This window comes from Balaenoptera physalus (assembly GCF_965194825.1).
Source record: "Balaenoptera physalus genome assembly, chromosome: 1".
Lineage (NCBI taxonomy): Eukaryota > Metazoa > Chordata > Mammalia > Artiodactyla > Balaenopteridae > Balaenoptera > Balaenoptera physalus.
Window position 1 is genome coordinate 46,605,819 of NC_138882.1, and position 23,490 is coordinate 46,629,308.

Consider the following 23,490-nt stretch of genomic DNA (forward strand, 5'->3'; position numbering starts at 1 on the left):
CTCAGGTAAAGATGCTCACATTTTGCTCCAGAATTCTACACTCAACGCTAGAGAAACTCTTGTGTATTTGCACCATAAGTATTCACACCAGCATTGATTATAAGAGCAAAGCAAGAGGAAACAAGTGAGAGGTCCATCAACAAGGATATAAATTGCAGTATATGTTAGAAGTATAGATAGCAGTTAAAATGAATAAGCTAGAATTAAATATCTTATATATATGTATATGACATATGATGTCTACCTATCTGCCATAATATGGGTGAAGAAAACAAGCTGCAGAATGACAGGTAGAATCAAGTTTGAAAATATGCATAACAATGCTATTAGTTTCATGTGGATACCTACGCATGTTTGTAAGAGTCTAAAATGCCTTAAAGGAATAAACATCACTTTGAGCATAGTGGTGCCTAGTAGTGTTGTAAGGCAGGGTAAAGGGGGCTACAAATGTAGCTGTAGTGTTTGTTTGTTTGTTTGTTATTTTTCAGGGTTACTGGTTTATTTCAAGATGTAATATTTTGACAACTGTACCAAATTTCAAAAAGATAAATAAAAACCACAGATAAAGTTGCTTAAATTATCAAGTGCATTCATTATAGCATTTACTGTGTAGTAGGTATTCAATTAAAATTCAGTTTATAAATCCCTTATCCTAGTATTTTTTTGAGAGAACACAGTATGACTGATTTATAAATTTGACCACACAAAATTATATACACTCTTATTTCTCCTCAAGTACATCTATACGTACATAAAATAATGAAAAGGCAAAGAGCCACTTTGTTAAAAAACTCCAATTCTTTGTTTGAAAGATTGCAATCAAAATCAGGAGTAAAAATTCTCTGATCCTACTGTGTAAATCAAAGGACTCAGACAATTTGAGATAAAGTAAATGGCTAAAAGATCTACATATATTTTCAGATGCATGGGAAATGAAATAATTGCAAAGGAAGGTCATTAGCATACCCCTTTTTACCTCTTAAATTTTTTTCATTTATTTCACTGAAGACACAGTGAAATATATGTTTCATAGACTGTGAAAAATGGGTACTACTGTTGCAAGGATGTATTTGCAAGCATTCCTCAGTGTGGATCTTTCTCATCAACATGGAAATATGGTCAAATATACACATATACAAAACCCTTGTTATTAGTGGTCTATGATTCAACATACCTCATCTCTTGGCTCAGATAAAGTAGAATATAGAGAAGAGATGAGAGGAACTTTGTTAAAGACATTTCGAATATCCTACAGATGATGGGGTTGGTCCATAGCAGTAAGTTTTAACCTTGATTTGGTGCAAAACAGATTCTTAATCAGCAGATAAGAAAATCTACCTAATTAGTGTATTTCCCAGGGAGCTTTATGGTATTAGCCAATAGAGACTGCAGCTTTAATTGAGACAGTGATACCACTTAATTGGAACACCTGAATGAGATTAAGGGGTACTCAGATAAGGTCAGCTTGTTCCCCCTGTACCCAGAGCTTTGCTGGGTCTCTGCCTTCTTGCTGGCAACCTCTGCCAATTGGATGAAGCTGAGTCAAATGCTTTTACTGTCCTTCATAAATCACTTAATGGAATATTTTAAATACAGATTCCATGTGTTTCAGAGAGTATTCTGAAACACACTGGCTTGCAGATTCTACTGAAAAATTTAGAACTCATTACATTGAAGCCCTAGACATTTTCATTACTTTTAACTTGTTGACCCGACAATTTAATATACATTTAATGAAATAAATTGATACTTTTGTGAGGATTCAATAATGTATTTCAATTGATTATATCTGTATTAGGGTGAGAAAGAGAGAGAGACAGGAGAGATGTTTTAAATAAGGAATCGACTCACACAATTCTGGAGACTAACGAGCCCCAAGATCTGAGGGCAGCAAACTGGACACCCAGAAGAGCTGATATTGTAGCTCCAGTTTGAAAGCTGGCAGCCTAGATATCCAGGAAAAGCCGTTTCATTCTAAGTCCAGGGGCCAGCAAAGACAAATGTCCCAGCTCAAGAAAGTCAGGCAGGAGGAAATTCCCTCTTACGCAGCCTTTTTGTTCTATTTAGGCCTTTAACTGATTGGATAAGGTCCACCCACATTGGGGAGTACAATATTCATTACTCAGTTTACCTATTCAGATACTAACCTCATCCAGAAACACCCTCAAAGACACCCTCCTGAATAATGTGTGAGCATATATCTGGGCATCACATGGCCCACTAAAGTAGACACATAAGATTAACCATAACAACATCTTTTTACCTAAATTTAAGATCATTTCACAAGGCTTCTTGACAATGTGGTTTTTATTACGAAAGAATACTTACATTCCTCCATTAATAAAAAGGGAGTGCTTGAATTCCTCCATAAAAATCAGTGTAGTCTTAGTAGAGAGAAAAACTTTGTTAAAAACATTGACAATGATTTTTAAAAATTTTCATAAATGTTCTATTACAAACTAGTTTTGTGACCATGGGCCAATTAATTTCTTGATCTGAAAATAGGAAAAGGTTGGAAATGACCCTTATGATCCCATCCAGCTCTAGAAGTCTGTAATCTTTGGTCTTTTCATCAATATATGGAAGTTGGAATGTGATTGACATTGGCATGTCTGTGCTTCTGTCCAGATGAATTCAAGTTGCTTTTGTACGTGTATTGTGGAAGGTAGTCTCAGTTATTTACAGTTCTACTTCATATTTAACCCCCTTGGTGCATATAATGCTAGTTTAGAGTAAGTGAGTTACCTGTGAGGCTTGGACTCCAAGCAGAGCTAATCGTCTGAGGTTCTAGCACATTTATTAAGCGCCGTGAGAATTCACTTTATGGAAGAGCAATTCCCATAGTAAAAATGTGTGACTTTAAATAACCTGGTACTATTTAGATAGTACTGTTGGGGTTTTTGGTGGGGTTTCTTCTGTTTCTGGTTTTAGAGCATCACATACAATAGCTTTTAGTTCATTTTTCACTAACGTACATTACTCAAGAATTTTTAAATTCAGTGATTAACTGATATACTGGCTGGCAATCATTAGGTTGTCAAAAAAGCAAAATTGCAGGTGTTTGAGTTATCATCAAGAAAATTGTATTCAGAGGACTCAGTGCCTGACTGAATCAAGTGGACAGGAGTCAGAACCATTTTGGCAGTTCTGAAATTCATGTGAGGATAAGTTAGAGCATGCTAAAATAATTTTCCCTAATGAGTACTTTATCTACCTTGTAAATGGTTTCAGAAAGTTAGCTGGCCTGCAGAAATGTTGAATAGTTTATGAAGTTTTCCTGGACTTTCCCAAACCTAGCAATGCCACCTTTCATTTTATAGCAAAGTCCACTCCTTCTTATTGTTACCTGTCTCCCCAGACTAACAAAGCACAAGCATATCTGGGTCCCAAACATAGTTTTCTTGAATTTTTTCTTTTTTTTTTTTTACATTAATAGCATAAATTCTTGAAGAGAAGAAGTAAAAACTGTAACAGAAAGCATTTCAGACAAACATACTTCTGTGCAGAAAGAAGAAAAGTGGAATAAGATAAGAAAAAAGAAAGGACATAGTTAGGAAAATAAAAGAGAATCTGAAGGAGACACCAGAGAACCTATTATGTTGAAAGGGGAATCACTTTAACATTCCTAAGCTTGTTGCTTCGTTTAAGTCTGGCCTGACTTCTGTTAATGTGCATGTTGTATTCATTTGCATGGCTGCAATCTCAAAGCAAAGATTATCTTCAGGATTTTGGAATAATCTGAGAGCCTCTGATAAAATATGTGCAAAAACTTTAATAACCATAATTAGACTCAAAAACAGCAAAGGGAATTTCATTTTTTCAGTTTCTGCATTTCAGTTTTATATTTTCTTCAAAACCAAAAAAGATTGTTTAACGGGCAAAATATTAGTATTTTTCCTAAATTCACAGTTCTTGTGATGCTTTCTGAAAAAGTAGCTGTATCAGATTGGTTTAATTTTCTTTTTCACACTCTTCCCTCTCCTTTTTGTAAAAATAAAAAAAGGCAGCCAATCTGCAACTTCCTTAGGGGAAATTAGACAATTTAGAGAAGTAGCAAAATAAACATGATTTATTCTCATCAAATGTGTCATGAGGAAATTGGAGGCATGCTGTGAAGTAATGGCAAAATAATCTTGAAAATTTCCAAGCACTTTTCCCAAATGAAATGGAAGAACATTTAAAGTTAGCTTCCATCTAATTATGGCTAAAGAAAAATGTGTGCATAAAATTACAGGCATATGTATTTTTCTAACACTGCAGTTGGTTTCTTCCCCTAAAAAAGAGGAAACCAGACTTAAGATCCTACAGGTTCTAAAAATCTGTTCTCTTGAATAGCTGACCACAGTAGGAGTTTTATTTTTCCATAGAGTCAAGGTAGTGAGGATTGTAACATAATATGGTAGTGTGTTTTTCCTCCCATAGATAGCTCCTCCCATTTCTCTTATATTAACCTGTCAAAGTGTTCTACTAAATATGTAGTGCAGATGGGAACCTTAATTCATTTCAGTGGCTGTGATCATTTGTAGAAAACACTGTTTTTGCTTCTGCCTCACCAACTGGAGCTGGTGCCTGGCCCCTTACATAGCATCTGTAAGTACATGTGGACTCCCTGAATGCCTTAATGGACTAAGCTTTGTGGCTATATTGAAGATAATGCATCTGCTTTTAGAATAGGGATTGGAAAAAAATAAGGGTCTCTAACAGTCCAAGAGCAAGTACACTCAGAGTTTAGGATTTCTATGAGTGTAAGTTTTGGAAACGAGGAAATGCTTTCTGAGTCTGGGGAGGGTCCTGGCATGACTCTGATATATTAAATAGAAGCTCTTGGGAGCATAAGTGTGTGTTTCTCTTCTGTGGATTACTATCTGAAGTAAATCACAGAGAACTTTAGTTGGTTTATAGGTCTCATTTTTTTTTTTTTTTTTTTTTTTTTTTTTTTAATTTATTTATTTATTTATTTTAGCTGTGTTGGGTCTTCATTTCTGTGCGAGGCTTTCTCTAGTTGCGGCAAGCAGGGGTCACTCTTCATTGCGGTGCGCGGGCCTCTCACTATCGCGGCCTCTCCTGTTGCGGAGCACAGGCTGCAGATGCGCAGGCTCAGTAGTTGTGGCTCACGGGCCCAGTTGCTCCGCGGCATGTGGGATCTTCCCAGACCAGGGCTCGAACCCATGTCCCGTGCATTGGCAGGCAGACTCTCAACCACTGCGCCACCAGGGAAGCCCTATAGGTCTCATTTTTAACTCAAAGTGGAGTTCCTGCCAGCTAGGACGCAGGGACCTGCTGGCATCGATGCTGCCCACGAAGAATGTTTGTAGCAGAGTCTGTTAAGAAAACCTGTCACGGGGCTTCCCTGGTGGCGCAGTGGTTGGGAATCTGCCTGCTGATGCAGGGGACACGGGTTCGAGCCCTGGTCTGGGAGGATCCCGCGTGCCGCGGAGTGGCTGGGCCCGTGAGCCGCAACTACTGAGCCTGCGCGTCTGGAGCCTGTGTTCCGCAACGGGAGAGGCCACAATAGTGAGAGGCCCGCGCACCGCGATGAAGAGTGGCCCCCACTTGCCACAGCTGGAGAGAGCCCTCGCGCAGAAACAAAGACCCAACACAGCCATAAATAAATAAATAAAATAAAATAAAATAAAAAAATAAAGCAAATAATTAAAAAAAAAAAAAAAAGAAAACCTGTCACTCAAGCACCAATAATAAATGTGCTTTAAAAAATAAAACATCATTTAGTTCAGTTATGGAGAATCCAATTTATCCCCATTCTCTAAGGCATTTACTAGAAGAAAGAGAGAGCCCTTGGGCAGTATTTTGTGTAATTAGATTTTTGCACCTTCGTATTGTGAATTGGGATTTCTGATATCTCCACCCTAAGGTGCAAAGTGATGGTGCTTAGAAACCTGAAACTAAAGCTGATGTTATAACTCATCAGGAATTTTAAACTTTTATAATCTGAGAAACTCTGGGGAAAATAAACAATAGTGGATATTATTATACTCTTCTATAAATATTAAAAATGTTTTATTTTCAGAGCTACTTCTGTCATTCTCCCAAATTAATCTTCACCTGAAACCTCGAAAGATTTTAAGATATTATGCCAGGATGGACCTAGAGTCTGTCATACAGAGTGAAGTAAGTCAGAAAGAGAAAAACAAGTACCGTATGCTAACACATATATATGGAATCTAAAAAAAAAAATGGTTCTGATGAACCTAGGGGCAGGACAGGAATAAAGATGCAGACATACTAGAGAATGGACTTGAGGACACGGGGAGGGGGAAAGGTAAGCTGGGACGAAGTGAGAGAGTGGCATGGACATATATACACTACCAAATGTAAAACCGATAGCTAGTGGGAAGCTGCCGCATAGCACAGGGAGATCAGCTCGGTGCTTTGTGACCACCTAGAGGGGTGGAATAGGGAGGATGGGAGGGAGACATAAGAGGGAGGAGATATGGGGCTATATGTATATGTATAGCTGATTCACTTTGTTATACAGCAGAAACTAACACAACATCGTAAAGCAATTATACTCCAATAAAGATGTTAAAAAAAAAAAAAGGATAGTGTGCCAAAGGCCTAGTTAACCCTCTTCTCATGTGTGAATTTGCCTCAGTTTTCAGGAAACAGCCACTTTGTTAAAAGGAACCTATTTTTTTTTTAATTTCTGTATTTTTCTCCTTCATAGTAACAATAGAAATGTAACATCTGAAAAATGTGATTTTTTGTTTTTTGTAATATCATAGGAAAAACCAAAGGTGAAATGTGAAGGAAATAAAACTGGATACAAAATATAATAATCTCAACCATTTAAAAAATAATTGAAAAAAGATAAGAAGGATATATAGCAAAAATAGTGCTTGGATTTTTTGTATCTTGCTGTACTTATGAGCTACATTTCTAAAAGTGATTGAAACAGCATAGAATCTGAATATTTTGGAGAAGAGTTTTTAATATACCATAGTTGTTTTGACCCTGGGAATAATGGAGGAACTAGGAATAATCCACTAGAAACAGTATCTTTCAAGGAAGAAAACTATTGATAAAGTGTAGAATTGAGATAAATTACTGAAGGACTGGAATATTGACAAACAACCTTCTAGAATGAGAAAATATACAAATCTGTCAGGTTCTTCGGACTTTATATAAGTTTTACCTAGGCTCTGATATATTTCCCATGTCTACGAACTGGTCAAGAAAAACAAACAAACCAAGAAAAGCTTTTGTTTGTAAATAATTCCCCACCTATAATTTCAGGGACAAAATTCATCTAAAAGCTTAAACGGAGTTAACCTGTGAGAGTCAGATTTTTTTTTTTAAATAAAAGAATTGTGCTATGAGAGTGCATAGTTTTAATAATAAATAGTCAAGCTGAGAACTGGACCTTTCTCCTTTCTTGGGGTACTAGCATGGGTTTCATGATTGTGATGCACTGTAATTTGCTTTACACTTAAATATTTACTTAGCCATTCTTTCATTCATTCAACAAATATTTGCTGAGTACATAAATACACTATACCCCTGGAGGAGAGATAAGCTATATTTAAACAGCTGTAGCAAAAGTGGTGCAGTTTTGGGAGGATAGGAAAGAAGGTGAGTGTTTCCAGCTGGGGAGAGCCAAAAAAGGCTTCTTCTTGGGTTGGGATTGCCACCTGGGCTTGAAGGGAGGGAGAAGTCGTGGCCATGTACAGGGGACGAGGAGGGTTAGTCTGAGTAGAGAGGTGGGAAATAAAAGATAGTTGGAGCCAGATCACAGGGCCTTTGTTGCCAGGCTAAGTGGTTACTTTTCTAGGCAATGGGGAACGTTGAAGGTTTTTACAAAGGAATTAACGTGATCTTGCAACAACATGTCAAATGAAACTTGTCAGGCCGGGATGCAGAGGATTATGGCTCTATGACTATGAGGTGTGTCTCTTAAGGCTTTCAAAAGAGTTTCCTGGGAGCATTAATGGCAAGACTTGGTTCTGAAGGCCAGTTCCCCAGTCTAACATCTGGGCCTTTCTCTTGAGTGGAACCATGGTGGCCAGATAGGATTCAGCCTTTCCTGTTCTGCTCCATCAACTCTGGACTCACTCTGGCCACTTCCTAGAATCTGCCTTTGCAACACAGACCAAGCTTTGTCTTTCTCCCATAATCCTCCAGGATTTATGTATTGGCAGTGGCACTACCCCCTCCCACTCTGGCTTTGACTTTTTTGTTCCTCTTTTAGAACTGAGTGCTAAAAGGTTTTACTGGTTTGTTTGCTATGTTTTGTTTTGCATTTTTGCTCTGCTGTGATTCTGAGATAGGGCAGAGTAAGAGACTTTTACAATGTTGTTTCAAGATAATAAAGACTTGATTGGAGGCATGGGGGTTGGGATGGGGAAAAGGAGATGGATTCAAGAAATTCTGTGGAAGTAGAAGTGACAATACCTGATGACTGAACATGGGAGCAAGGGAAAAGGAATCAAATAATAGTGCTGAGTTTTGGAGTCTGTATGAATTCAAATGGTTTTAAAAGGTCCAGAAGATACTTTTCTTACTTTTACAAAGTTGAACTGAAGCTAAGTGTTGTGGACAGATCTGTCACGGAGGCTTCTTTTAACTTTAGTGATGATCACCCTGAAGGGTGTTGAGAGCAGGCTGGTCAAGTAAATGGTAGCAGCACCGCACCCAGCATAGTATGCTGCAATAATTGAGTAGGATTAGAAGAAATATGCCTGTGCCAAAAACGCTGGTGTAAGAAAATGCAGAAGAAGCCCTTTGTGGCTCTAGTCTTTATATTATTGAGTAACTTCCTTTTAGAGAAAGACCTGGCACTGTGTTTTACAAACAATTTAAGAAAGGGAATGTGATACTAAATAGTGGCAATTCAATACTCAAGCATCTTGAAAACTGTGGAAACAAGCTGGTTTAAGCTGAAGTTATTTTGTGTGGTGCCTGTGGGCTGATCCACTTATTTGAATGCTCTCATGGTGGAATATTAAATAATAGTAATAATACTCAAAATTTATTGAGTAACTAAAGTGTCTGACACTGCTACAGGTACTTTTTAACCTGTAGAGTATCCCATTGAATCTTCACAAAATGCTATGAAAATGGGTGTCTTATAATCCGCATTTTACAGGTGACAAAATTAAGGCTCAGACATTTTTCACAGAACTAGAACAGATAATCCTAAAATTCATATGAAACCATAAAAGACCTGGAATCACCAAAGCAATCCTGAAAAAAAAGACCAAAGCAGGAGGCATAACCCTCCCAAACTTCAGACAATACTACAAAGCTGTAGTAATCAAAACAGCGTAGTACTGGCACAAAAACAGACATATAGATCAATGGAACAGAATAGAGAGCCCAGAAATAAACCCACACACCTGTGGTCAATTATTCTTTGACAAAGGAGGCAAGAATATACAATGGAGAAAAGACCGTCTCCTCAGCAAGTGGTGTTGGGAAAATTGGACAGCCACATTTAAATCAGTGAAGTTAGAACACACCCTCTCCTCACTATAAACAAATATAAACTAAAAATGGCTTAGAGACTTAAACATAAGACATGACACCATAAAACTCCTAGAAGAGAACATAGACAAAACATTCCCTGACATAAATAGTACCAATGTTTTCTTAGGTCAGTCTCCAAAGGCAATAGATAAAAACAAAAATAAACAAATGGGACCTAATCAAACTTACAAGCTTTTGCACAGCAAAGGAAACCATAAACAAAACAAAAAGACAACCTACAGAATGGGAGAAAATATTTGCAAATGATGCAACTGGCAAGGGATTAATTTCCAAAATATACAAACAGCTCATACAACTCAACAACAAAAAAACAAAGCAATCCTATCCAAAAATGGGCAGAAGACCTAAATAGACATTTCTCCAAAGAAGACATACAGATGGCCAATAGGCACATGAAAAGATGCTCAACACCACTAATTATTAGAGAAATGCAATCAAAACTGCAATGAGGTATCACCTCACACCAGTCAGAATGGCCATCATCAAAAAGTCTACAATTAACAAATGCTGGAGAAGGTGTGGAGAAAAGGGGACCCTCTACACTGTTGGTGGGAATGTAACTTGGTGCAGCCACTGTGGAAAACAGTGTGGAGGCTCCTCAGAAAACTAACAATGGAATTACCATATGATCCAGCAATCCCACTCCTGGGCATATATCTGGACAAAACTATAATTCAGAAAGATGCATGCACCCTTATGTTCATAGCAGCACTATTCACAATAGCCAAGACATGGAAACAACCTAAATGTCCAATGACAGATGAATGAATAAAGAAGATGTGGTACATATAGACAGTGGAGTATTACTCTGCCATAAAAAAGAATGAAATAATGCCATTTGCAGCAACAGCAACATGGATGCAACTAGAGATTATCATACTAAGTGAAATAAATCAGACAGAGAAAGACAAATACCATAGATATCACTTACATGTGGAATCTAAAATATGGCACAAATGAACTTATTTGTGAAACAGAAAGAGAATCACAGACATAGAGAACAGGCTGGTGGTTGCCAAGGGGGAAGGGATTGGGGGAGGGATGGAGTGGGAGGATGGGGTTAGCAGATGTAGGCTTTTATATGTGGAATGGATAAGCAGCAAGTTCCTACTGTATGGCACAGAGAACTATGTTCAATCTCTTATGATAAACCATAATGGAAAATATAAAAAAAAGAATGTATATATATATGTATAACTGAATCACTTTGCTGTACAGCAGTAATTAACACAACACTGTAAATCAACTATACCTCAGTATAAAAAAATTGAGGCTGGGAGAGGGGAGCTCAATGTAACAAAGCTACTAACTCGCTTTTCACTTTGACTCATTAAGGCTAATGTTTGATTTATTTGGTTTTAATTCAGGTTGCACTGAGGGCCGCTTACGTGCTGGTAAGCATTCCTAAACATCTGTGAAAATGTAGGTTATGTTTGTCATGAGCTTGCAGTGAGTAGGACGGCTGTTCTGTATGCAGCAGGGCAGGATGGCCCCAGTTAATGAGTTACAATAGACAACTTGCTTTTGGCTTCTCCTTGATTCCTCAGTTTAGTTTAAGGACCTTCCCTGGGTGGTTGGCTTGGGTGCTTCATCATCAATTTAATTACTAGGGATTACCAAAAACTTTCTATGTGCCAAATGCAGTGCTGAGCACTTTTATTTTACTGTGTTGCTTCATGTGATTATGACAACACTATGAGATTGCTACTCTTTTTTTTTAATTGAAGTATAGTTGATTTACAATATTGTGTTAGTTTCAGGTGTACAGCAAAGTGATTCAGTATTTTTGCAGATTATATTCCATTATAGGTTATTATAAGATAATGGGTATAATTCCCTCTTCTGCACAGTATGTCCTTGTTGCTTATCTATTGTATATATAGTAGTTTGTACCTGCTAATACCATACCCCTAATTTGTCCTTCCCCCTTCCCTCTCCCCTTTGGTAACCACAAGTTTGTTTTCTATATCTGTGAGTCTTTCTGTTTTGCATATACATTCATTTGTATTACTTTTTAGATTCCACATATAAGTGATATCATACAGTATTTGTCAGTCTGACATTTCACTAAGAATAATACTCTCTAGTTCCAACCACGTTGCTGCTAATGGCAGTATTTCTTTCTTTTTTATGATTGAGTAATATCCATGAGATTGCTACTCTTGTTGGCTTGATTTTATATGAGGGAAAGTAACTGGTGTGAAGTGCCACTACTAGTAAGTAGCAGAGATGGGACTCTTTAGAGTCAGCCCATGTCTGTCTGACTCCAGAGTCCATCCTCCTAACTACAGTGGTATTTTGCCCCAACACCAGGCTTTTCTCAAATTGTCAAGATCCCTACACTGGGCATTCCTTTATTTGGGTTTAGATCAGCTTGATCTAAAATCTAGATACATTTTCGGAATCGCTTTCGGTTCTTTTCCTCCTAGAACCTGTGATGTTGTTAGCCGTTTTATTTACATTTCGAGCCAGTCTTTAGGTGAATTCCCCTAGGAAGCTGTAACCTCTTTCTTATGAGTGCTCCCTGGTGGATGCTGTGCTGACAGTATATGCAGATATTCAAATCACAGAAACATTTTTCTCACACATTGGGAGGGAGTGGTGGCATTGCAGCATCTCAGCAGAAGCAGGGCATCCTTGAGTGGGCGTGGTGATGTGGCAGGATGTCAGGTTTCAAGGCTTTGTAGAGCTCGTCATAAAATGACATGCACCTCCTTTTACTTAAATCCAGTTGCTTGCAAGAGTGCCAGAATTAATCAGAAATTAACCGGCTGCTCTCCTGCTAGACTAAACAGTGGTTACTTGGATCTAAAGGGCCAATTTTGTGAATCATTTATATGTTTCAGTGAGGTGAGACTCATTCTCATTGTGGGGATTCTCAAAGATGTCCCACGCCTATACAAGAAAATTATAGACAAGTATATAGAATTTTATTCCTTATGCACTGTATAAAAGCTAAAAAAAAAATAACCAATTAGACACATAAAGCCTGAGTATATTAAAGTATTATGCAAATACTGATTAATAGTAATACCATAAACTCACAAAGCAAGCAAAAGTATACCTGATTCAAATTATAGGAACTTTTATTTGCATCTCTCCAGAACCTATTATTAGTGGGTATCAAAGCACCTTACAAGTAATAATTATTAAAGCTCATAAATACAACCAGAAAATGTCATTTTATTGAGGGAATAAGCAAGAATTCCCCTTTACCTCATATGTATTATGAGATCTAAATGCCTGAACTAAAGAAGGATTTTCCTTATAGAGAGAGTATTTATACACTGTGGGTGTTTGGGGCAATGATTCCATAGGCATAGAAGTTGGCAGCTATGGATTCAAGTTTCTCATATTGAGTATCTTGATCTATGTGGTTAGAACCCTTCACTTATTTTTGAAATTTTACATGTGTAATAGCTCTAAACAGCTATAAATAAATATAAATATAAAATATAACATACAGAGCTATAAGTAGCTATGTACATTATATTTTAATATTTCTCTGTTGACTATAATATCAAATTTGAAAACAAAAATTATGCCAAGTTCACATGAGAGTATTTTAAAATATTTTGGAATGTTATATCAGGTTTATTTTTTCTCAAACTAATATCTTATTCCAAGGACTAATAGCTTGTAAGCACAGTCAGTGTGACCTGTATATATTTGTATACTCTGTGGCAAGTCCTTGAAATGTTGTGAGGATTTCTCATCTGCTTCAGAATGCTGCTTTGCCCTTTCTCCCCTATTTCTCCTTCTCCTTTCCTGCCTTTGCAATCTCCCTACTTTCTAAAGTTAAGCATAGGTTGCAAAAGCTCAAGAGTATTCCAGTGCCTGACTCTCCCTCTCCCTCCATCTCGAGTCCTCAAGCTCCTCCCACATGATTATTCCTCAGATTTATTTTCTTCTGGTGCTAAGAGGTCATATTGTAGTTGCTGGTCACAGTTGTGAGGCAGCTGTACTTCCATGGTTATATTTCACTGTCACGTAGATTCCAAGAAAAGTGTGGACTAGTGAGCATCTTCCTTTACAGTTAGGATACTGGAGCCTAGAGAGAATGAGTGACAACTGAGGTCATGCAGCTGGTTCACTTCTCTGTCTTCTAGAATTGGGACCAGAATTTAGGTCTCGAGACTCTTAATCCAAAGTTTTTACCTCTACCCCATGGTAGTTATATCATTCTTTGAATCATAAAAAATTTTAGGGACTTCCCTGGTGGCGCGGTGGTTAAGAATCCCCCTGCCAATGCAGGGGACACAGGTTCGAGCCCTGGTCCGGGAAGATCCCACATGCTGTGGAGCAACTAAGCCCGTGCGCCACAACTACTTAGCCTGTGCCCTAGAGCTCGCAAGCCACAACTACTGAGCCCACGTGCCACAACTACTGAAGCTCGCGCGCCTAGAGCCCATGCTCCACAACAACGGAAGCCACCGCAATGAGAAGCCCGCGCACCACAACGAAGAGTAGCCCCAACTCGCCACAACTAGAGAAAGCCTGCATGCAACAACGAAGACCCAACCCAGCCAAAAAATATATAAATAAATAAAATAAAATAAAAAAGTTTTTAAACCAGAAGCGTAGGAGCAGAACTAGAAGAAACCGTTTGTTGATTTTATCCAGGGCTGTGGATCAGCAGGGCTAGAAGTGGGGCCTCAGGATCTGAAGACAAACGGAGTGACATGTGTGCAGAGTTGAAATGGTGAACCCTGGGATTATTGTTGCATTGCTGTGTAGGAGAAGTTGAATGACTGGAGGTAGAAGATAATGAAGAGCAAGTTGAAGTGGAGAACAGGGTGAGGTAGAATGGTGGTTGTAGAAGAACTAGGAGGATGGTTGAGCTTATGGTCATGGCAATGGGTTGTTAATGTAAAATGAAGAAAGTTGGTTACTGGATAGATGGTCCTTAAGGACCTCCAAGTCTCTCAGGATGATGCCAGAGGGGGAGGAAGTCATGGCAGCAGGTATCAAAGTTCTCAGGGCCTGTGGGCTAATAACGAATCCCTAGGAAGCAGAGGGGTTGGGGAGCCTAGAGGGGTATATATAGAACTATGGAGACAGATGCTACATTTCTAAATTCTAATTTTCATTTTTTTTCCAGGGAAAACTGAGGCTGCTATCAAAAACTTCAGTCCCTACTACAGTCGCCAGTACTCTGTGGCTTTCTGCAATTATGTACGCAGTGAAGTAGAACAGCAAAGAGATTTAACATCACAATTTTTGAAGACCAAGGTAACCCATGGAATTTGGTTTCCATATTTCTCCCACTGAAGAATGGTTTATAACTCATAATATTTCTGATATAAACAATAATTTGAATGACAGTTTAAAAAATCTGTTCTCTAATCATTTCATGCTCAAAAAACTATTTGCCTGGAAGTTAGAGCATATGATTTCTTGTTGATGGTGTAATCCACATGAAAAGAAAACTAGCATGATTTCAGTTTTACTATGTTTTTCCCACATTGATGCTTTGACGTCAAAAATCTGACTTGCTGTGGTGAAATACAGTAAAAAAAAAGTCATAATTTCAGTGCCTCATACTATGGGTGTTTTTATTTTGGTCATTGATCGAATGTGATTTTATCTTCTAAACCTGTAACTTATTCTGTCTCCTTTGCTCCATTATAATAATTATCCACAACCTAAACAAATATTTATTGACACTATGTGCCAGGCCCTACTCTAAGAACTTGAGAACAAGACAAATTATCTGCTTTCCTGTTAATATTCAAATAGAAGACAGACAATAAACAAATAAACAAATGAATATCAGGTAATAAGAAATGCTACAAAGTAAAATAAAGCAGGAGTCTTATTTCAGAGAAGGTGGTCAGTGAAGCCTTCTGTGGAGATGACATCTGAGCAGAAACTAGAGTGAAATAAGAGAGTAGGCTGTGTGAATACCTGTGGGAAGAGTGTTCCAGGCACATGGAACAGAAGTGCAAAGACCTTACAGCAGTCAGAAGCATAGCAGGAAGGCTAGTGTGCTGAGAGCCATATAAGCAAGGGAGGAGAGCTGAAAAAGGAACGCAGCGTGACAAATAGGGACCAGATCATGTAGGCCCATAGACCACAATAAAGGTTTTTAAGTGTGATGGGAAGTTATTGGAGGGTATTGAATACAGAGTGACTTATAATTTTAAGTGATCTTTCTGGCCTTTCTGTAGAGAATAGACTATGGGGAGGGACATGAGAAGAAACTGGAAACTGGCAAGGAAGACACTGTAGCAGTCCAAGAGAAGGATGATGGCCAATTGGACTAGGGTGGTAGTGGAAACAGTTGTGAGAAGAGTCCAAGTCAGAGCTGACAGAACTTGTTGATGGGTTGGGTATGAGATAATAGAAGAAGAGAGAAATCAGTGATGACTTGGCTTTTAGCTTGAGCAAATAAGCAGATGGACTTGTCTTTTACTCAGAAGAGTCAGAGGTGGATGGGAATCATTTCACTTTTGGCCACGTTATGTTTAAGATACTTATTTCACATACACCCATGGAAATACTGACTAGGTAGTTGAATGCTCTGATTTGGAGCTCAGTGGAGAGGTTGAGGCTAGGGAATAGAAATTTGGGAGTTCTTAGCTCATAACTGGTATTAAAGTCATGGGACATAATCAAGGGAAAGTATAAACAGAGAAAAGGAGAGCTTCCATGACCAAGTCCTGGCCCCTCCAACATTTGGAGATCAGAAAAAGGAGAAAGATTCAGCAATATGGACTGAGAAAAAAATAGCCTGTGGAGTAGGAAAAAAAAAATCAGGAAAGTACAATGTGCCAGAGTCAAATAAAGAAGGGGTTTCAAGAAAGAGGGAGTGATAAATAGGTCAGATATTGCTGAAAGCTGACCAATAGATTTAGCAGCATGGCTTTGTAGGGATAACTGATTGTCATCCCCATAAAACAATGATTGACAAAATTTTGGGAGTTTGATAAAAATGCAAATTCTGGCCTGTACCCCCAGAGATTCTGATATAGTATCAGTATAGTATAGTATATAGTATATAAGTCTAGGGTGAGGCTGCATTTTTTTGACAAATATTGTATGACTCCTGTTACATGAATTTCCCAGAGTAGTCAAATTCATATAGACAAAAAGTAGAATAGTAGTAACAAGGGAGTGGGGGTGAGGGAAATAGAGAGTTATTATTTAATTGGCACAGAATTTCAGTTTGTGGTGATAAAAAGTTCTGGAGATAGATAGTGGTGATGGTTGCACAACAATGTGAATATAATTAATGCCACTGAACTGTACACTTAAAAATGGTTAAAATGGTAAACTTTATGCCATGTGTATTTATTTTACCACAATGAAAAATAACATAAGGAGAAAAAGAATACAATACTTAAGGATAAACTTAACCATGTAGATGAAAGAATTGTACACTGAAAACAAAATGTTGCTGAAAGAAATTAAACAACACATAAATAAATGGAAAAGCATCCTCTGTTCATGTGTATTTTACCACAATAAAAAATACTCAGTATAATGAAGGACTTAAATTAATAAGATTAAACCGATCAGGATACAGTAATATATGGTATGGTAAAAAGACAACACCAAAATCTCACTGGCTTGAAAACAGTAGTTTGTTTTTCCCCCATATTACATGCCCTACGTGTCCACTGCGTAGATTGCAGAGGGCTGCTCTGCTCCACAGGGTTCTCACTCAGGGACACAGTTTGACCAAGTCTCCACTATCTGGATGGTTGGTGAGGCGGCATTTTTAACAAGCGTATCAGTTGATCTAAGTGGCCCAGGTTTGGGCTTCCCTGATGGCGCAGTGGTTAAGAATCCGCCTGCGAATGCAGGGGACACGGGTTCAAGCCCTGCTCTGGGAAGATCCCCCATGCCGTGGAGCAACTAAGCCCATGAGCCACAACTACTGAGCCTGCACTCTAGAGCCCGTGAGCCACAACTACTGAAGCCCGCATGCCACAACTACTGACGCCTGCGCACCTAGAGCCCGTGCACCGCAGTGAGAAGCCCGCACACTGCAACGAAGGGTAGTCCCCGCTCACCCGCCCAACCACCGCTCGCCGCAACTAGAGAAAGCCTGTGCACAGCAATGAAGACCCAATGCAGCCATAAATAAGTAAATAAATAAATAAATAAAAACACTAAAAATAAATAAATAAATAAATAAAAGAGAAAAAGTGGCCCAGGTTTAAGAAATGCTCTACGTAAGAACTATAAAGTTCAGCTTATATATGGTTGCAGTCTCATTTTAAGAGGAGAGTGAGGTCCTCTTTTACGTGTTAATGAGTCCATATAGGAGAGTGCCTCATTATCTGCCTCAATATTAAGCCCTGGAATTTATAAGGCTATTTATTTCAACCCTTAGCAGATTCTTAAAAAGATTAGCATATCACTCTTCTCTGTATGGTTCATGTAAATTTTGCTTGAAAGGGGAGGCATGAGTTTCTAAAGGGACTATGGTTTTTTTTTTGATTGAAGTATAGTTGGTTTACAATATTGTGTTAAAGGCACTATAGTGTTTGAATAACATCAATGTAAAGTCAGTGACTCGTGAAAGACAGGAGGCCCATTCCTATATTTTGAGATAATACATGAGGCAGGATGGGAATTCCCCCTTACACAGTTAGCCCAATAGAAGACCTAACTAGGTATCTAACAGAGACTTCCCTACAGCACAAATAATAGAACAGAGAAATCAGTGATGACTTGGCTTTTAGCCGGGTTTATGAACGAGAAATCCCTAGACCTTTAAGTGGAAGAGGTAGAATGAAGGTTTGCTGGCTTGCCTGCTTGTTCTTTAACTAGAGAGTAAACAAAGTCTCCTTGAAGAGCACAAAGGTGGGTTAAGTGTTTTTAGCCTTGGTTCCCAGAGCTTTGGGTCTGGGGAAACCACTGAACACTGACTCTTGAGGCAGCCCCTGAAGGTTGACAAAGAGGGGAGCAGCCTGTTAACTCCCCTGTTTTTTCAGAAGTTAACCCTGAGGTATATTCAGGGTGTTGGGATAGATGTCCACAACTTACAGTTAACTGGCTCACTCCCTCTCTTCCACAGAGTTTACCAAGGATTTATTAAGTGCCACAGGTATGCAAGGCATAACCTTGCTACTATAATCCCTTCTAGCATATGCTTCTGTTCTTGTAGCATAATGAAGGGAATGCAAATCACAAAAATATCAATAAGACAAATATTTGCATTTGGTCAGGAGAGGTAGGAAAGGGAAATGTGGAGGGAGGTGAGGGGAAGCAACAGTTTCCCCAGGATCTCAGCACAAGATAGTTTCTGAAAAAATTCCTTGAAATACCGTGAATAGACGCTATCTTTTGTTGTGACAGTTAATTGCATTCATCTTCTTTAAGCCACCATTGGAGCCTGGAACTGTTTTGTATGAAGCAGAGCTATCACAGTTTGCTGAGGACATAAAGAAATGGAAGGAGAGATATATTGTGGTTAAAAATGACTTTGCTGTGGAAAGCTATGAGAACAAAGAGGTAAGACATTTCCTTGTTACCACTGATTCTTGCCGTTTTCTTAAGTGTTGGCTGGGTTGACTGGCAAGCTCTCTCCTTTGAGACTGACTGATTCAATGAGCACTAACAGATTCAGGTATTCATTTCAGTTAACAGATATTTATTGTGGGTTATAGTAGGTTCTAGGTATATCACTGTAGATTAGACAGATGCTTGCAGTCTAGTGGGCAACGAAGACTTCGAACAAGTAATTGCAAGTGAGTGTGAAGATATAAGGTTATACTGAGTGGCCAGTGCGGGAGCCTTTCCTATGATCATTGGACCTCGAGGTCTGTCTTAGTCACCTCCCTGATATCTCTCCCTCTCTGCTCTGTGTCTCCGTGTCTTCCCACTCTAAAGCCTCCTCTGTGGCAGAGGAATTATTTGTTAAGATTGTGATTGGATTTGCATGGGTTCCTAAAAATTCAGAACTTTTCACATACTATATTTCACTTATACGTATGCATTTTTTTCACTAGCTTTTTTCCTGGTTATCTCATTTTTTCCCTTGTCTGTAAAATGTGGAGAGATGAGATAGCATATGTATAGTGCCTAGCACCTGAGAGGACCTTAGTTTTTATTGGTTCCCATTTCTTTCCCCATCAAGGGAGATAATGTGGTATAAATGAAAGGACATTGGGCAGAGAATTTGGAAAACTAAAGTTGAGGTCAGGCCTCCATTAAACTAGAGTGTGAGGCTGAATGATCCCACTGACTCCTTCCAGATCTCATACTGTACACATATTCAGTCTACATAGATTCTCAAGCTCCCTTTGAAATGAATAGTTACTATTTATGGGTTAAAGTTAGTAACATATTTAAAACTCTGCACTCTTCACTCTAAGTTCAAAACTAGTCAGGACATCCTCTGCAGATACTCTGAGTAATTACCCCTGATGCTAAACCTTTAGGAAGAGGCTTCAGGCTGACAGATAATGTGTCTCCTTCCAATTTTTGATGGAAAATAGAAATAAAATATAATACAAACTTATCATACCACCTACCAGGCAGTACTCAAGTGCTTTCTTGGGTAGTCTTATTCTTTCCAACATTTGTTAAGCCAATATCTTCTCTGCTTTATCTATTTTAGGATTTTAGTCAACATTTGATTTGCTCTCTGAAGCAAATGATCAATACAGTACAAATAAGGATAATAATAACAAATCACTTTAGATTTCATACGTCCCGTTATACTGTTCTCTCAGGGAAGCTTGAGAAGAGGCAGTATAACCTAATGGTTAATATTATGCACTTTGAATCACACCTTTACCAGTTACCAGATATGTGTCCTTGCATAAGTTATAAATCTCCTTGAGCCTCAGTTTTCTCATCTGTAATGATGAGCATGATTCCTTCATCACAATGTTGTTGTGAGAATTAAAGACATGAATGCATTGAAGCCCTTAGCATATGGCCAAGTGCTGGCAGAGCCCGATATAGAGCAGTTGCCAGTATGACAACTAACTAATGTGGAGGAAGCACTCATAGAACTCACTCTTGTATTTATTAAGGTTTTCACCATATTTGGCACTAACGGAAGTTTCATTTTGAATCAAATTTTTGTGTTTTTTTTCCCCTTTTCATTTTTTTACGCTTGCTCCCTCAACTTGCAATTTATGGACTATATTGCTTTCTTTACTTTGCTCATCATTTTCAGGTGAACTTGTTCCGATTGTTAAGATATGGTCACTGAATTTGGTAATAACCAATTTTTTTTTTTAACTTGGAAAAAAATACCCTTGCAGTGTGCCATAATTCCTTAAAGTTTTAATGATATCCTGTTTTTTAATTACAGAAGGTTTTTAAAAAAAATTACACCTAAGAGTTATACATTAAGTATCTATCTATAAACTGCCTATTCTTTTATTGAGAATCCAGTTTTGGCTGGTAATTGAGGAGGAAAAAAATGAGCATTCTCATTCTCACTTCCTATACACTTGTGCTGGGGCTGGACAAACCCAGGTATGAATCCTGGATTTGTCACCTACTCACCACTGGGTCAGTGGCAAGTTATTTAACCTCTCTGAGCTTCATTTTTCTTGTTTATAAAATGGAGATAATGTCTAATTCACAATGCTGTTTTGAGGATTAAATAATATAATATATAATGTTTATTAAAGCCTAGATTAGGCCTGTTTTCACAGATAACACAATTCAGATTTGAGGCCGGTCTGAATCAACCTGTTCCCAGACTTTCTCAAAATCACATCACTTTGGATTCTTCTCTCTTCTGCTCTGGGTCCTGATGTGCTTGAGCAGTTGATTAGTAGTTCTTACAAGAATGAAAACAATCTTCTTAGGTATACAAGAGTTTGTTTTGTTTGGGTTTCTTCAGTCGCTATCTTATTGATGCAGAATGTGTTATTGTTACTCTGATTTTATGGCCCTGATCAACATTATTTTAGTTATTCCCAAGAGTACACTCCAGATTTTGGGTCCCACAGTTTCGTGGTTTCAGTTCTCAACTTGCTTTTAGCTTGTTAGTGTCAAAATTTTCCCTTGACTTCTGCCCTCCCATCAGATGCACATACTTACATTTTATCTTATCTGCATGTCCATGTGAGTATATGTGTTTAACCAACTGCTTCACTGCTTTAGCGATGCTCTGCACCCCTTTTACATTTCTCAAACAGCAGAGCTTTTTGTCTGCTGGCCGGAATTTGTTCTGATGTCATGATATTACCCTTCCATCCCAGATCATTTTACTGCAAAACAGTTTCACGCCTGAGGGCAAAGTGGTGGCATATTTTATCATGGTTACATTTTTATGTTTTTGGTAAAAATCCTTGGCAACCATAACTGAAGCTACATGTCCCACAGTCTCATTTGTCATTAGTCTCCAAGCATTTTGTGCGGTAAATGTCTGCATGCGTCATCATCCTTTTGGTTATTAGAATGAGTCAGGCGCTAGCATCTGAAATGATAAGTGTGGTGCAGAATTTCTGAAGTTACTGAGATTATGTTTCACCCCCTTTGAGAAACATATCTACAGTGAATCTCCCTGAGATTAGGGACTCTGATTTACCATCTTGTGACCGTCACACAGAAGTATTAAAGTACTACCCACAAGTAGCAAGGACGCAAAACATTTTTTTCACCCTTGGGGCCAGGAGGGGCTGTGACCAACATCAGGTCAAGTAAAGCTCTACCCTGACTGAAGTGATTGGTCTAGTCTAGAGCTGGTCACACGATCACAGACAAAAAAAAAAAAAAAAAAAGCTACATTAATCAAAACAGCATGATATTGGCACAAAAACAGACATATGGATCAATGGAATAGAATAGAGAGCCCAGAAATAAACCCACACACCTATAGTCAATTAATCTTTGACAAAGGAGGCAAGAATATACAATGGAGAAAAGTTATTCTCTTCAGCGAGTGGTGTTGGGGAAATTGGACAGCCACATTTAAATCAATGAAGTTAGAACACACCCTCACACCATACATAAAAATAAACTCAAAATGGCTTAAAGACTTAATTATAAGACCTAACACCATAAAACTCCTAGAAGAGAAAATAGGCAAAACATTCTCTGACATAGATCATACCAATGTTTTCTTAGGTCAGTCTCTCAAGGCAATAGAAACAAAAGCAAAAATGAACAAATGGGACTGAATCAAACTTATAAGCTTTTGCACAGCAAAGGAAACCATAAGCAAAACGAAAAAACAACCTGTAGAGTGGGAGAAAATATTTGCAAATGATGCAACTGACAAGGGATTAATTTCCAAAATATACAAACAGCTCATATAGCTCAATATCAAAAAAAGAAAAAAAAAACAATCAAAATATGGGCAAAATATCTAAATAGACATTTCTCCAAAGAAGACATGCAGGTGGGCAAAAGGCACATGAAAAGATGCTCAGCATTGCTGATTATTAGAGAAATGCAAATCAAATCTACAATGAGGTATCACCTCACACCAATCAGAATGGCCATCATCAAAAAGTCTATAAATTATAAATGCTGGAGAGGGTATGGAGAAAAGGGAACCCTCCTACACTGTTGGTGGGAATGTAAACTGGTGCAGCCACTATGGAGAACAGTATGGAGGTTCCTTACAAAACTAAAAATAAAGTTACCATATGATCCAGCAATCCCACTCCTGGGCACATAGCCAGAGAATCTCTAATTTGAAAAGATACATGCACCCCAGTGTTCATAGCAGCGCTATTTAAGTAGCCAGGACACGAAAGCAACCTAAATGTCCATGAGAGATGAATGGATAAAGAAGATGTGGTGTATATATACAATGGAATATTACTCAGCCATAAAAAAGAATGAAGTAATGCCATTTGCAGCAACATGGATGGACCTAGAGATTATCATACTAAGTGAAGTAAGTTAGAGAAAGATAAATATACAATATCACTTATATGAGGAATCTAAAAAAAATGATACAAATGAACATATTTACAAAACAGAAATAGACTCACAGACATAGAAAACAAACTTATGGTTACCAAAGGAGGAAAGGGGAAGGGACGGATAAATCAGGAG

The 23,490-nt window shown here is 38.2% G+C and overlaps 1 protein-coding gene and 1 long non-coding RNA gene across 3 annotated transcripts in view; both read left to right on the top strand.

Annotated features, from left to right (window-relative positions):
* The window catches only part of NIBAN1 (niban apoptosis regulator 1), a 169,007-nt gene that overhangs the window by 52,164 nt on the left and 93,353 nt on the right, over positions 1-23,490 (top strand). For both annotated transcript variants that reach the window (XR_014266764.1, XM_082472817.1), the window contains exons 2-3: positions 14,606-14,736; positions 18,838-18,969. Coding sequence is in view for 1 of the 2 variants with exons in the window: in XM_082472817.1 (XP_082328943.1) it covers positions 14,606-14,736; positions 18,838-18,969 (263 nt within the window). In the remaining variant the exon portion in view is untranslated. The remainder of the gene's footprint in view (positions 1-14,605; positions 14,737-18,837; positions 18,970-23,490) is intronic.
* LOC309666492 lies at positions 1,128-9,819 on the top strand. The gene is made up of 2 exons (XR_014267123.1): positions 1,128-4,902; positions 5,228-9,819. It is a non-coding gene; the product is annotated as an uncharacterized lncRNA (long non-coding RNA).